Source organism: Ascaphus truei, chromosome 14, assembly GCF_040206685.1.
Source record: "Ascaphus truei isolate aAscTru1 chromosome 14, aAscTru1.hap1, whole genome shotgun sequence".
NCBI classification, from domain to species: domain Eukaryota; kingdom Metazoa; phylum Chordata; class Amphibia; order Anura; family Ascaphidae; genus Ascaphus; species Ascaphus truei.
The window spans coordinates 39,313,065-39,329,659 of NC_134496.1; the positions used below are offsets into that span (position 1 = coordinate 39,313,065).

The 16,595-nt window shown below is 40.2% G+C and overlaps 1 protein-coding gene across 1 annotated transcript; it reads left to right on the forward strand.

The window, feature by feature from the left end:
* Positions 1-676: 676 nt before the first annotated feature.
* LOC142465995 (lysosomal amino acid transporter 1 homolog) lies at positions 677-13,058 on the forward strand. Its single transcript, XM_075570557.1, has 7 exons — positions 677-1,024; positions 3,972-4,101; positions 4,300-4,387; positions 4,830-4,951; positions 5,860-5,955; positions 7,847-8,032; positions 10,415-13,058. Exons 1-7 carry the CDS (start codon positions 834-836, stop codon positions 10,517-10,519), a joined length of 918 nt encoding a protein of 305 aa, XP_075426672.1. The 5' UTR covers positions 677-833; the 3' UTR covers positions 10,520-13,058.
* Positions 13,059-16,595: the final 3,537 nt, after the last annotated feature.

Sequence of the window (16,595 nt, forward strand, 5' to 3'; positions counted from 1 at the left end):
TAAGCAACAGTCCTGCTCGGGTGCTCGGGGAAATCCAAAGGCCCCCAGGTCACTATGTCCAAAGAGGTAATACAGGACGGACACATACATGTCCGGTATTACCTCTAATTTTTTACTGGACAGTGTCCATATACAGGACAGTCCAGTTCAATACTGGACACCTGGTAACCCTACTTGCCAGTGGTGTTTTTGTAGGGGAAACTGTGCCAGAAACCATAAGGAATGAAAATTTAACATATCTACACTACAATATTTAACTGTAATGAAATTGTATAGTATATTTATGGTTAAAACCAACACATATTGATACATCTTTTATTTTAACACCCCACAAATGCCCATTTTGTGACAGGTACTATGAAAGGGATCTTGGGCCGCAATGGATTAATAATTTCTATAAAAACTTGTTATTGGGAGCAGAACTGTGCCCTTAAATAATGTTTGTGCGTCTAAACCCATAACATTTGGACGTGTTTGAGTCCTAGGAAACTTTTGACTCCATCCCTAATATGGCGGGCCATAGAGTTCCCTGTTCACTTTGGTGACGTAGAAAGAAAGACAAGTGACTGCTGAAAGGCGGGAACGAAGCCGGGGGGCGGGGAATCTCGCGCCGGGGGGCGGGGAATCGCGCGCCGGGCTGCTTTTTATTAGCCAATCAACAGGCGCGGAGAGGCGGAGTCAGCGTTTAGACGGGTGACGTCACAGGTGTCCGAGGCGAAGGTGACAGGTTATATACACGACGTCAGAGGTGGGGCCCTAGAGGCCCCGAGCCGGATCCCGGCTCTCCCAGGGGGGCGGGTGTGTGCTATACACTGCCGTCCGGCACCATCGCCATGGCAGAGACGGGGCCCCGGCATCCCCTGCACGGCGTGAATGTGTCCCGGATGGAGGGCAGGACGCTGTGCTCTCACGGGAGCCCGTGGATTTGGCTCCTCCTGGAGCAGTGCGTGGAGAACGGGTGGGAATACTGGAGTGTGGTCGTAGGACTGGTGTCCATTGTCTGCTTCCTCTTTGCCGCGTTACCGTAAGTGTGTGAGCGCCGCCGGTGTGTATGTGGCTGCCACACCACATCCGCTAGGGCTTCTAGCTGCCTGTCACCCGTAGGGGGGCCATAACGCTGCCTGTCACCCGTAGGGTGCCCATAACGCCCTCTGTCGGCCATAGGGTTGGGGGCCATAACGCCCCCTGTCGGCCATAGGGTTGGGGGCCATAACGCCCCCTGTCAGCCATAGGGTTGGGGGCCATAACGCCCCCTGTCAGCCATAGGGGCCATAAAACTCCCACCCAAACTCCGTGGGCTGCAATGCTGTCACCCAGTTCTTTCTGCCATTTTGAGGTGGTGGGGTCTAGTAGGTAGCACATGCCCTGTCACCCCATGTTACATATTAGAGGAGGTTGTTGCCCTGTCAGCCTAAGTGACTTGTTTGAGGCAAGTATCCTGTGATCCCATGTTACAGGCCGTGCTTATAGTGCTGGCGACAGCGACGCGAACGATGACGTCACCAATCGCTAGAGTTGCACTTTAGTTTTGGGCGACAGCCAGCGACGTCATAAAAGGGGCGGGCAGAGGCACGGAGAAGCTCCAGATTGGCCGCAAGGGGAGACTGTCGCTGAAAAAAATCAAATAACAGTGACTACCAAATTTTTGGTAGCACTGTTGCTTTGTCGCCGTCGCGTGCACTTACGGGACAATGCATTTGTTTTGCGTCTCCATCACCGCCACTATAAGCGCAGCCTAAGATAGCAGACCCCCAATCGCCCTATACATCCATTGTAAAAGGCAGGCTCGCTGTCATCCTATCTAACCCACTGTGGGAAGCAGGTTGACACCCTATCTAACCCACTGTGGTACGGAGGTTGACACCCTATCTAACCCACTGTGGTAGGGAGGCTCATTGTTATCATAGATGACTAATTTTCTTTGAAGCTGCAAAATATGAAATCTTATGGGGTTTATTTTATTTTTTCAGTTCTGTAGTATTAGATAATACTGCATTTTTTTTAAAAATTAAGATTCAATTTCCTTTTTTAATGTGTTTTTAAAGCATCCTTTGATTTCTATTGCAGGTTTTAGGCCAGGTCCCCGCTGGGTTCTGCAGCACCCGCTGTGGCGGACGCTCCAGGGACAAGAGCAGCCCCACAATGGGGCCGGACCCGCTGTGAGGGGGGGCCGCTGCGCTGCGCCGACAAACTCCTGCTCTCAAGAGAATTGAGATCAGGACTTGCGACGGAGTGCTAGGCCACGTCCCCCGGCGGTTCAGCCAATTAGGGCGAACCTGTGGTCCAAGTGTTTGGGGAGCGCAGATGTATATGAAATAGAAATATATACAAAATATAGTGCAATATGTATAAACAGTAGTGCGATCTTTCAGTCTTTATATCCTATGAGATGTGTACTCACAAATTACTCATACTTTATAAGCGGTTTCACAACAGTGGTGATATGATGAAATAGTCTCTCAGGTATTCTTTTGAGCCCGTCTGGTCACTTCTGATGGTCTCAAAGACAAATTAACATTTGGATAATATCTGGAGCACAGCCAATTGAGGTCTCTTGGCGGTCTCTCTGCCTATCTCTGCTCAGTCTCACGTCCCGCACTTTTGGTCTGGATCGGGGGCGGGCGATTGGCTAGGTAGCGCTGCGTACTGCGTCCTCCGTTCAACTAGGATAGTGCCACTCTACGCGTTTCACCGGAACCTCCGGTTTCCTCAGGAGTCCTGATAACGGAGAACACATGTGTATATAGTACAAATGATAAACAGTCTTTGCAGTATGACAACAATCTCTAACAATAACTCTAAGGCTCAAGCAAGCAACAGTCCTCAGTGGGAAGCCCAGCTTCAACCTATGCTGCTATGGGGAAAACCTGTGATCAGGGAGTGATCCACATATGATCCTGCTCCGACAACCAGCAGGGTGATGTGAGCAGGGTCATTTGTGGATCACTCCCTGATCACAGGTTTTTCCCATAGTAGCAAAGATTGAAGCTGGGCTTCCCACTGAGGACTGTTGCTTGCTTGAGCCTTAGAGAGTTATTGTTAGAGATTGTTGTCATACTGCAAAGACTGATTATCATTTGTACTATATACACTCGTGTTCTCCATTATCAAGCTCTTATGGTTATTAGGTGTCTAGTGCAGTGTTTCCCAACTCCAGTCCTCAGGGAACCCCGTCAGGTCTTAAGGCTATCCCTGCTGAAGCACAGGTGGCTCAGTCAAAATGACTGAGCTGCTTATTGACACACCTGTGCTGGAGCAGGGATATCCATAAGACCTGACCTGTTGGGGTTCCCTGAGGACTGGAGTTAGGAAACACTGGTCTTGTGCATTAGATTAGCATACACATTATGTGACAGTCTGTTTAATTGAATATTGCTTGCACCTGCCTGTTTACAGTGGTGTTGGACATTTGCTTTTACATTGGGAGGATTTGGCTATGAGGGAGTCGGGAAGTACCATAGTTCCACTTTGTGGTGACTATGGTAATGGGCCTGTAGAAGGGGTAAGTGACCCCAAAACATTGTCCCCTACTTCTCGCAGCACTTGATTCTTTCCTTGCTAGGGATTTCTTTCTCATATCCCTTACTTTTTAGTGATATCACATTTCCTCCCCCTTCCCTCACCATCCCTCCCTTTCTTGTTGGCATTATCATGTGATCTGCGCTTTATGCACAATCATTTTATGTTATTTACTTTGGCTCATTAATACACATCAGTATTTCAACTATCACTTACTTTCTCGTATTTATTTGGAGAGCGGGGAACACTTTGTGTGTTCGGTAAGTATTTTGGGAACCGCAGGGCCTGCGTCCAGCTAAAAATAGCGTAAGGAGTAGGCTGGATCGCAATGGTTGCATTGTTTGTTCGTTACTGTGTAAATGTAGATATTTACATATTCACAGACATTTAATAAACCCTAGTTTCTGAGGTCAATTTATTAATATCTATTATTGTCTTGCTTTTTTTCCTAGTCAACTTTATGTTGCCTACAAAAATGGGAAAGTGGACCAAGCACTTTCAATCTGGTTTTTGCTATGTTTGTTGGGAGGCGACTTTACAAATTTCACAGGCTGCTACTTGACCAATCAGCTTCCAATTCAGGTAAAACACTGATTATTTTCATTGAATTTGTGCAAAGCCCATTATTATTATTTTTTTGGGTTGGTGTATACACATACTATTGTTTGAACATGTGCGTATTGCAATCGAAATAGAAATGTGTCAAATATTATACCTGTGTACTTTAAACCCTGTTAATCTGTTATTTAATTATGATACAAATTATTTTATCTCTTTCAGATTGTCGCAGCCATTTTTTATGTTAACATGGACATAATTATGATTTCACAGTTTGGCTACTACAAATTGAAAAACAACAAAATTAAAGGTAATGATTTCTCAGTAATCTGTCCTGCAGGTGCATGTCTAACATGTTTAGGACTTTCATCGCTGTATTTGTTTTTTGTTTCTCCCCCCCACCCCCTCCCCCCAACTTTTACAATCTGCTCGGCTGAATGCACAATTGCATATATTTATGACCCCAAAGTTCAGTTACAATTATTTATTCTGTGGCTGTTAATATTGTTTTCTTCTACGTCCTCTATAGCAGGCACCAATGGGTTTGCTCCTCCAGCTGAGGTAGGACAAGACTTCTAAGAACGCTATTAAAGGGGGTATTACCCATCCCACGTCAGTTATTCTTGTCCTCCTTAGCTGCGGGAATGACGTCTGCAGGCTAGCTGACTGGAGTTGAGAACCCCTGGATTAAAGCATGTGCTACATTTTTTTTATTCCAGTAAAATCTCATTGTTTTTTCTTAAACATTGTAGGGAGTGGAAGCTTGAAAGGTGTCTGTATAGGCTGGTTGATAGTATGCATCACCTTGTCTGTCATACTACCCAGCCAGCTGCTCCTGAGAAACCGACACCAGAGTGCTGACTTGGAGAGCCAGGTATATTATTTATGCAAAATAAAAATACTGTGTGTTTGTTTCTGTATAAACTTTCTATTAGAGTATGAATTTCACATACAGAGTCTCATTCTAAATATATATATATTTTTTAATGCTGCATTTTCATCTGCGAAGGATTCAGAGAGTGACCAAGGATCACATTTCCAATCTCATTAATTTTATAGTTATTTCTCTCCTCCAGCTACACCAACAGTGTAGACAGGCCTGCTTTTTTATGCCATCTCCCATTTCTCAGATGCTCTGCCACCAGGTGTTGCCAGAGAAAACGATCAATACAAAAGTAAAAGAATAGCTATATCCCAATCCAGAAGTTTTTAAGAGGATAACTGTTCTATGCTTGATGGACACTGAAGCATCATTTTTCCTTTTCAAACTGCAAGTCCCCTCCCCCCCCCCCAAATGATTATATGAAATTGTATTATCCAGAGTTACATTGCAGTATCCCATAATATGCTGCTATTTTTGTTTGTTTTTATTTTATAGACGCTTTTCTACCTAGGGGATATATGTTTTTGGAGGGGAGGGGGGGTAGTTTTTAGCGTGACGCTGAACCTTTTAAACATGGAGATACTATCATCATCTACAAAGGTAAGTATCTCGGGAAGCGGGGCATCCCCGGAGCTGACATCAATGCAGTTCAGCTCCAGAGACCCCCTGCTTCACACATTCATAAAAAAGGAAATGCTCCTATAAATTTAGATGAAGGATATAATTATTATGCAACCATGGGTCTCAATTATTCCTGTACAGTATTAGACTAGGCATTGTGTACTAGAAAGTTGAGATCGTAATGTTTTTGGAATATCTGTTTAGGTCATGTTTTGTTTATAGCTTTAATTTTCAGATTTTTGAAAAGTGATACAAGAAACAAATCTTTGTTCTTTTAGAATACTCTTGGCATTCGGGAGATGTCCGGTTTCATTTGTGGATATGTTTCTGCCATTTTTTATTTGGGCTCTCGCTTTCCCCAACTTTATAAAAACGTAAGTATAATTCCATTTCTTCTCCGTCTCATGTTTCTTTTTGTAATATAAAGACATCCTTTTCGACCTTTTGAAAGGTTCATATGTGTTATTTATATATTCTGGAACACCACAAGAAGCAACTACGATAATAGCAGATAGAGAAGTTAGTATTTGTATGCCTAGAGAACTGTAAACGTTCATATTGTATCGACGTAGAAGGCAGACACTGTCCCCAGTTGCTGCTGCGGCGCTTGCTCCAGCGTGCACAGCACAGCCCTCTATGGGTTAGGCCCCAGTGGCCGTGGGTGTGCAAAGCGCGATGACGCGTCCGCCGGCAGGGAAGACAAGAATTTTGTCTTGTGCGACGACGCGATCATGTGGTGTGTGGCAGGGCAGATAGGGTGTACCAATAGGAGTGTGCTGTGCTTTGTGCTGCGCTGACATCATGGCCGCGCTCCCTCCCCCCCATAATGGCTGCGCCTCCCATCGCTCCCGCTAGACCGCACAACGTGGCTTTCACCTGCGCATGCGTCGCAGGAAACACGGGCCGTAGCCTAAGGTACCAAGAGCTAAGTAACTTTAGATCGCACTGACTGGCATTTCCCTTCTTGTCTGGAGGTGTTTATTTTTTTTTTTCCTCTCAAGTGTCTAAGGCAGTGGTTTCCAAACTTTATTTTTGTTGGTTAAGGAACCCTATAATTATATTGGGAAATCCTCGGAAACCCCAACCCTCTCTAATAGCGCGTCTGAGATCACATGCATTATAAATTTTTCTGTATTTGGTAGAAATTTCAAAATGACCTGATCATTGCAGGGGAACCCACGGGTACCTAGGGCACCCCTGTTGAAAAACCCTGGTTTAAGGAGGTTAGTTTAAAGTTGACTAGATATTAAACTATGCTGCATGCACGAATTAGATTTTATGAATGATTTGCTTTTATTTCAATCTGTCTCCAAATACTTAACTAAATGGGAATGTTCTGTTGACGCCTGCCTGCTTTTCAGAAATTGAAGCCTTTGTTAAAAGGCAATAGTTGGGACACGGAACATTGTGAGAAAAAAAATAATAAATAAAAACACAAAAAAATTGCATGTAGAAATATGCCATTCAATTGTTTCTTTTGTAAAAAGAAAATTGCCTAAAGAAGGAATCCAAGTGGTCCTTGCAAGATTTTAAGAGCATCGTCTCTTTTTAAAAATTTTTTTTATTACGGGATGCATTATAGACTCCTGGCTAAAGTTTTTAGTGAATTTAGGCCTATATATTGTTATGCTGCGTGTGGGTAGAGCTACATATTTTCATGTGATCTTTCTCAGACTATTAATACATTTGTTAATCAAGTTATTTAAAGTAGCAATCCTGCTTTTTTTTTTTTTGGCGTTATAGTGTAGAAGTTGGGGGTCTCAGCAGCAGAACCGTGTTAATATCAGCTCCGGGGACCACCAGCTTCCTAAGATGCGTAGGGGGTGCTAGTAGTGGCTGTGTGGGGCAATTGAAATGACTGATTTAAAGTTCCCACGTAATTTGTTGTGGCTTCCTATTGGCATGCGTGTGGGGGAGCTATAAACCTGCGCAGCTGCTACCGGCACCCCCTACAGAGGTAAGTATCTCAGGAAGCTGGGTGTCACCGGAGCTGAAATTAACTTCAGAAGCCCCCCGCTTCGAACCTCCCCTTTTTTTTTTTTTTTTTTTTTTATTTATTTTTTTTAAACCCGTTCTGCTGTTAACAATGAATCTAAAAGAAAATGAGCTCTTGGAAATGGTTGACTATTTAGTATAGATTAGACATTTTGTATGTATATCTTTATTTATGTAGTGCCTATAAGCTGTACTAATATATTTGAAGTGCTACTGAAATACCAACTAGTGCAAACCTGATGGACGTTTTTTCATTTCCTTTGTCTTCAGTTTCAAAGAAAGTCCACAGAGGGTACTTCCTACCTGTTATTTGCATCAGCAATGCTTGGAAACTTTACCTATGGACTGAGTCTTGTCTTAAAGTTGCCTACAGTTGGATTCCATAAGAACATGTATGTTGTACACCATTTACCATGGATGATCGGGAGTTTTGGCGTACTTCTGCTAGACTTTTTTGTATCCTTTTATCAAAATATTTTTTTAGTTAAGATATCTGTTGTGCCTTGTATTAATGCAATGTTTTTTGATTCATATTTTATAGTAAGTGTCTTGCCTGTTAGATTATGATAGTAATATGATTTTGTACGGCAACTGACTAACGATTTTTGGATCTTTTTCAGTTTTGAAGAAACCTGCAGTAAATTGTAAGTTACCTTCACTGATTGGGTTAAAACAGGGGTGGAATAATCCCATGTGCCTACAATGTAACCCCTTGCACCTGTGTGCAGCGCTGACTGGTCGGTCAACACCGTGCCCAGCAACCGCTCTTTCCACCGTGATTTAACGCCCGATGCTGCTTTTTAATCGTGCGGTGTCTGGTCGTGGCAGTGACTGACCTGTCCCCTTTTAGTGAGGGAAGATCAGGGGGCAGAGGAGCATATGTGACTGGAGCAAATCTGAGCCCTCCAGGACTCTGCTCACCCCTGCTGCTCTGGATTCATTGTGACAGGAGGAGGGGTCACGGGCGTGCGTGTGTCAGTGTCTCAGAGATGCACTGTGACAGTCGCTAACTGGTGGGGGATGAGATAGCTGTGACGCGCACCCCCGCTCCCAACCCAGCACACTTGACTAATGCTTTCTCATAAGTATTTTATATCTTTATTCACCATGCCTTTTTTCCTATAGTCTTAACTGTTTTTGGATCTTGAAAGAATAAATCGGGACTTTAAAAAAAATTAAATAAAAACAATGCAGTGGTTATTTTGCCGTGTAGTGTAGGTTTCATCTTTACAATTTATTTATTTTTCCAACATAAATAGAAAATCTTTTGTAGAATAACAAATGAATCTCTCTGCTGAATGTATTAATCAACAATGTTTTGGGGGCAACTTTCTATAAATGTCCCACAGAAAGTCAGCGACTGCCAATAGCTGTAAAAAAAATCAAAAACACAATTGGCAAAGTTGAAAGCTATCCAGTGTGACAACTGAGGGGAAAATTGCAGTAACTAATTTTAAATTGAGTTGACTCGTTTGGTCCTCACCTACAGTAATTGAAATGTAGTTTAAAGAGAACAAGAATAATTTCTCTGCATCTTGGTTACAAGATGGTTTAAAAACTGCCAGAGGGCACAGTCACTTAAAATAATCAGGTGCTATTAATGCAGTCTTGTGTTGCTGAGCTGTACAATATTGTCTTCTGCTTGATGGCAAATGTTAGTACATCATAGGTCATGTTATGTGTAATATTTTACTTTGCAGGCTTGTTTTCAGATGAAGGCTATGGCTACATAATTGTGTGTGTGTGTGTGTGTGTGTGTGCAATTACATTGGTGTTAATTTCCATACAAGTGCAAAACTTACTAATATATTTGTAAAGAATTCCTTAGCCATCAATTAAATGTATAAATTGATCTATAAACATGAATTAATTAGATATCAACAGTTGAAATCAAATGCGATTCCTAAAGGCTGCAAACAAAAAATGTGTGTGACGTTGACCACATAACCAGATGGGGATAGACTTGGCAAAGCATTCAGTAAGCAATGACCATGATTCCCGAGTGTGTCTCTGCCTCCCATTTTAGTTTTGGTAAGAAGCTAACACAATGTTAATGATACAGCACATTCCAGTCTTGTAAATGGAAGTTAATGCATCTTTTAGCAGCACATTAACCCATTCTCACCTTATTGAATAGGGGCCAATGTGAGTGTAAAATATAAGGCTTTCTCATCACTCATTCTTTGCTAAAGAAATCAGCAAAGTGTGGCCATTTAAAGTGGTTGAACTTGATCTGTTACTGTGATAAGTTCATATATTTTACTTTCAGGAGCTAATTAGATCCCTTGCTATGATACATGATACCTGTAATTACTACTACCAACATAACACCTCACTATACTTGTTTATTCTTATTTAGTAAACTAATCTTTGTTAGAATTATATATATAAAAAAAATGTTTCACTAACAGTTACTTTAGTACGAGGTTGTGGATCTAAGAACATACAGTACTTGAAAACGAGCGGTAACTCAATGTATTATTTCCTGATAACATATTTATAAAATAAATTAAAAAAAACTGCTACTGCCAAGTGTAGCGAATAATGTTCACGGTATGTATTGTAATAGGGGTAGTGCCTGGGTGTTAGACAGAGGAAAAAATGCTTACATTCGGTTTTAAGAGATTAAAATGATTAGCGCATGCTTTTCAAGAAGGACATTAATCATTTGTCCAATTCTTGCACTGTACAAAGTGAAATTAAAAATAAAATAACTCTGGCACAGTTAACCACTCTTCACATACCAAAAAGATGCATTGCATAGCCCTCCAGTAACGTTGTGCTTATTATTGAATAGCAATGGTTTTAAAGTAATTTCCTTGAAAGAGAAACTAACAGATGACTGCACAGTTCATCATGTATCGTGAGAACAAGACCACAGATTCCAGTTTACTAGCATTAGAAGTGGAACCGTTACTACTTGGGGATGAAGAGGAGACCTAAAGTCCAGATCCAGCTTCTGATTCTCCATTTGCATATCTCACCGTTTACATTTTATTTTCTTGAAGACTTCTACCTGAAATGTATATTACTTAAATTTGTTTCAAAGGACCACAACGTGAATGAACACGTGTATTTAAAAAAAATATATATATTTTTATTCGGAGAACAGTGGTTCAAAAGGTAGGTTACTATTTTTGCTACTAAACCTCATCTGCCTACTTTAATGACACACTTTAATTACAATACAGCATCAGATAAAGAGGTTGAATGAAAGTACCAGTCTCTAGCAATGTAAACTGAAATACAGAGGAGGCTATAAATGAAAAAGAACCTACATAATATATTGTCAGATAGTGAAGCAAAGGGCAGAGAAACGCGCATCAGATGTATAATTCTTAGCGCATTAAAAGCTAGGCCCAAAAGCTGTACTTTGCTTATTCCACAGAAAGTACCCGAGTTCTTGCAGTTTACACTATTATTGTCTGAAGAGTTGGTGTAACTTATGAAGGAATTCTGCATCACTTGCAATTTTGCATGGCCTGTAATGAATGAAACAGTCAAAGCATATTTTGCATAATTATTTCTTCCATGATTAAATAAGTGATTATGCAAAAAAAAAAATAATAATAATCCATTTTGGGTGAAATAAACATACTTTTATTTTTTTCCGGTTCCATCTTACCCTTGTACTCCTAGAGTTGTTTTTGCTGGTTCCATGAAGATATTTATTTGGTGATCCACAGTTTCATGATGTCCAGTAGTTCCCAAGTTGAATTCATAGAACTATAGTTTCCCTCTTGGATTGTGTCGATTGTTTCCTAGATTGTTCCCTCTTATATGAACACTGGTCAAATGTATGAACACCTGAGTGCAATATTCATTTACTATGGAAAGTAACGGGGTCAATTTTGATTAATATAATTTGAAGATGTCATTATTTAAATGTTATAAGTAAAAATATATTTTCTAACTTACACAAATAGTATACAGCTTTTTGCTGTCACTTTTTGAGCTGCTATCTCTGTGCTGACTGCTCAATACTTAGTAAGTCTGTTTCAGTTGATTACTCCATCTTCATAAAAGAACCTTGTGTGATGCATAATGGGCCTTATTCTAAAACATGTGATGGCATGATCCGGTGCTGCAGCATGGAAGCCTGAGCCTTCCCAATTGGCGCTATCGCACGTTATAGAATAAAGCCCAATATATGTTTGTAAGCATTTCTACAATGAAAACTCAGGTGCATACCCTATAAAAACCTCTGCGCATATTTTTGTAACCTTTTTATATAAATGGCTTGAGGTATATAGTTATATACTGTTATGATTTTGTTTATTCTGTTACACGTAGTTACCATTTTATTTAATGTATTAATGAGTAGTGCAGCAACTGTTACAGCGGTATTTCATGTTTGCCTCCCTCACCCCTTGACTGAAAATATAAACAAAAGGGGCAATATCAGAAATGATTACCCTCTTTCAGCTATCTAAAGCTGTTATGCTAAGGGGGGGTGGGGAGGGGTGTACTCTTTAAACTTGTGGTGCCAGTTGGTTCATGTTCACAGTTTAATAAATCCCTTAGAAAATGGAAACAATATAACACCACTCAGTAATTGAAGCTGCTATATCCCACTCCTTTATGTCCTCTCACTCCTTTATAACCAATAAAAACACTACAGTAGGTTACAGCCATATATAGTGTGGGTTGAAAAGTGACAAAGGCAACCACCAAACACAGTCAATACTGCAGAACAGGAAACGGTTTCCATGCCACGGCTATTTTTTCTTCTGCACCCCGAAAACCTTAGAGATGCAGGCGGCTATTTCTGAATTTTTATGTTGCCGAATATTTTCAAAAGCACCGCTATCCTGTGCTCATCTAAACTTGTTTTTTTTTTTACACACACTCGCTCTTATCCCTTCTGCAAGGAAAGTGAGGTTTGGGTCCTGAAAGTGCGAAGAGGTGCTCATGATCAGTTTACAGTTCAGTTCTGGGGGAAAGTTTTATTCAATTCTCCCTTTTTTTTTTTTTTTTCACCAAAAAAACCTGAAATGCCACTTTAATATCGTGTTTCTTTTAAACATTGCAGGAAAGTCAATATTTAGGATTCAGCATGCTTTTACATTTTCTGCCATATTTACAGCAACATGAAGTGCATTTGACTCGGTGCAATTAAGGGATGTAATGGGGTATTGTGTACTTTAAATGTTTGTTTATAAATTATACTATTCAATTACTAATGGCATTACCACATGCTCTGGCAATATTATAGTTTTCTGGTTACATTGAACCACATATTTAATGATTGATGCAATCAAAGCAGTTACTACTACAGTACATAGAAGTTTCACTATTGGTCGTACAAAGTTATCCATTTAGTCTTGTGGATAAAGTGATCAAGCTGCAGTCATTAAAAGATTATGTAATACGTATTTGGATTACATGGTTTGACCTCTGTAATAGGCCAGTTAAGCTATGTGTTGCTGATTTAATAGTAAAATATATATATATATATATATATATAATCAACTTTAATAAACCTTTCAAATAAGAGCAGTAATGTCACTGGAATCTGGTACTCTGTTCACTACTACCAACATAACTCTCAAGTTGTCATGCAATTTTGATTTCTGTTTTTGTTTTCCAATGGATCCCAATGCATATTGCTCAGGAGGCTGACTGTACTGCAGGTGCTTTCTTTAGTTCTGAAGAGATTTTTTACTGCATTGTAATCGCGGGACCAAATAATACTATAAAATGTTAGTTTCTAAAGTCTGCTTGGGCTGTTTCTTACCACATGTTTTTTTGCCAATATCTTCCATATTAAAAATTACCGCAAGGCTATCTTTATGCACCAAATAACTTTACTTGTCCTATTTCAATCTGTAAAGGTTTTTTTGTTTTTTTGCTACCAGAAAATAATGCTGATTTTTCTCTGCATTCATATGGCTATGGTTTCTCCAAATTGTATACAATGTATAATTTCCATTTTGATCTAATAAAAAAAAAATGCTGAAAACATGTCCTGTACATATTTGTATTTAATTTTCTAACTTTTCTGTAAGATGGCTATAAATAATTTCTGTGCTTCATGTTGATCTTTGTAGTAGATGTCCCCTGTTCTCTCTCCCACCCCCTTGGGCCTTCCCTTCATGGTGATGACTGTTTAAGGGGTCTCTTTAGATGTGTATTTGAGATGGGCAAATATCTTGCAGTTCGCCTCACAAACATTTTTGCAATTTTCTTTTGAACTGTGCATAGCTGTAAAATTGCAAATATGATCACATGCAAGTTACAGAGCCAGTTCAGCATCCATTCCTGTTTGCAGTGCTGAAGGTGAAGCTAATGGTGTTCTTACAGGCACTGTAACTGGGGATGCCCTACCAACTACCCTAGTACCCTTGAGGGCTTGTTCAGCATACTTCTCACACTGTATAGTGGAGTTGGCACTTGAGTACTGGGTAGAAGTAGTCGAGGACTAGAGTGCCCCTGAACAGGTTGAGGCCTGTTCTAGAATACGCATTCTCCTCCTTGCTGTCACTGTGTTAAGTTGGTATAATTAATCGTAAGCGCCATTCTGATAGCTGGGTTTGAAAGAATCATCAGTTTTGCTCCAGTGTCCTCGTGTTCCATACAGTACACTTCCTAGTACTTTATCTTGGTAATTCATTTATTGATATGATTAGACAGGTACAGTACTGTACAGTCACAATGCACATTTATGACCATTATTTCATTGCAATTACAACAAACGCTAGCTTCAGTAGATCTTCCCGCAAACCGTTTATCTTGGGCAGCCCAATAGACTACAATTCCCCACCCCTCAAACACCACAACGGGATCACTTGCTACCATCTTGAACTAATGCTGTTTGTGTTTGTCTGTCCTGCTTATGGTATGTGCAGAAAATAATTTACAGCCAATTAGATGATGGCTCTTTTCTCAACAGAATTTATTGACCACCTAACGACTTGTGAACGACTCCAAACCCTAAATTCACCACATTTGTGAACTTTTTTTGGTCAATTTCTAGCATACATAATGTACTTTGTACAGTGCATTTAATGGAAAAACTTCTTCAGACCAGTGTAACAAACTATATTTATTCCCTTTCAGACATTTTCAACTAACTATCCTATTGTTACAATTTTTAGGCTCTTGCGTGTCACTTGATTCGTACCCCACGGGAGCCTTCAATACAACGCAAAAGTAGAAAAGGTTTGAGAACTCAAAGACCTTTTTTCTTTTCTTCAGTGTTTTTCTGAGAACTTTAGTAGAGGAGGAAAGCATAGAACCTTAAACATCCTGTCCTCAACAGCAGCATAACCAAAAAGTGTTTAATCATCGACGATCAATATCTGTTGGAGACAAATTACTATTCATTATTTTATGTTCTACTTCAGGAGTGTCCAACTCCAGTCCACAAGGGCCACCAACAGATCAGGATTTAAGGATATCCCTGCTTCAGCACAGTTGGCGGTCATGGATTTACTAATACGATATGGCTCATTGACTGAGCCCCTAATTGAGCCACCTGTGCTGAAGCAGGGATAGCCCTAAAACCTGACCTGTTGGTGGCACTTTTAGGACTGGAGTTGGTCACTCCTGTTTTAGTTAAATGGGGGGTAATCTAATTCATGTTTCAAGTTTATATTGCTGGGAGTGTAATTAGACATCTCATTGGTAGTCCTGAATTTAAATAATAGATGATTTATTTTCTGTAGAGTTTTTCATGTTGAAGGGGATTCCACTCTATCCTAGAGGACATTGTCAGAAACTGGCAGCATTACATGTAATGTTTTTAAAAGCAGTAAGACCACTTTTATAATGGTTTTATAACTTCCTTTAGCAACACTGATACCAGATGTAACCTTTGCAATAATTTAACTCATGCCAGAGGGGCTATGAATTGCAGGCCTGTCTAGCCGCAGAAGGGCTTAACAGCGTGTGTTTGCTAAACTACTTCAGTCAGGTTCTTTTGTTAATCCTTTTACATCAGCTGACAGTGCTTCAATGCCCTTTCCCTCGCTCTTAATTCCCTGCTCTTCAGTGTGTTAGTCCCAGATCCACAAAGCTCCGTTGTCACTTAACGTGGCATTAACCTACAGTAACTTACTACGTTAACACTAACAGTATATCTTTAAAGGAGCATCGCTTAACGCCAAGTCATTTTTTCGCCTGTAAAGAGTATAGTGGTAACTATGGCGGACGTTGGTGATGGTGGCATGCAAATGAGGCATTGTAATATTGCATATTCATTAAAGTCTATTAAAGCTGCAGTTCAAGCAATATCCTGCATGTGTTTTTTTTAAATAAATCAGTTCTGTAGTAAGAAAAAATACTTTTAGCATTTTCTGTTTTAAAAAAAAAAAACAACTTAAAGACCATTTTTCTTGTATTCTATTTTAACAAGCATGCTTGTTCCTATAGCAACGATTTACATTCCCCATATTTAAAGATGTCGCCAAACTTTGCCGATCAATAGACGGAGAACGAATTGACCGCAGCTATGCAGTTTTTTAGGTAAGTACAGATTGCCCAGATGAAACTATTGAAGTTAAAAAAAAACAAAAAAACGGGAGACTGAACTACAGCTTTAAGGACTTTGGGACTTAACTTTACAGTATTTCATTTATATTTAAACTTGGCATTACTCCCAGACACTGAAATAGGTCTTGTGTAGTTTCTGGATGTGTGTAAGGCCTCAGTTAGGCACGATTTAAATAATGTAAAAAAGAAAAACAGCTCAAAAATCGTGTGTGTGTGTGTGTGTGTGTATCAAACTGTGAAAGCAGTGGAGTGACATTTTTTTCAATAATACACAATACTACCCTTTGGAAAAGGCACCGCTCCTTGGATAGAGACTTTCCCAAATCCCTCAAAGAGTGGCAGAAAAGAATCCCAGGTACATATAAATAGAACAGAAGTCTTTATGTTCTATATGTATCGGGGAATTATTTGCACTCTGACGTTTTTTCTGCTATGATTTAAATCACATAGCATTAATTCTCTCTTCAGCAAAAGTCTGGATAAGGGTTACGCTAAGACTGGCATGACATCGTGTTATCGGAAAACA

Coding starts and splice junctions, on each gene's coding strand:
- LOC142465995 (XM_075570557.1), top strand. CDS start 834: ATGGCAGAGACGGGGCCCCGGCATCCCCTGCACGGCGTGAATGTGTCC. Junction 4,102..4,299: donor CCAATCAGCTTCCAATTCAG/GTAAAACACTGA, acceptor TATCTCTTTCAG/ATTGTCGCAGCCATTTTTTA. Junction 4,952..5,859: donor GTGCTGACTTGGAGAGCCAG/GTATATTATTTA, acceptor TTGTTCTTTTAG/AATACTCTTGGCATTCGGGA.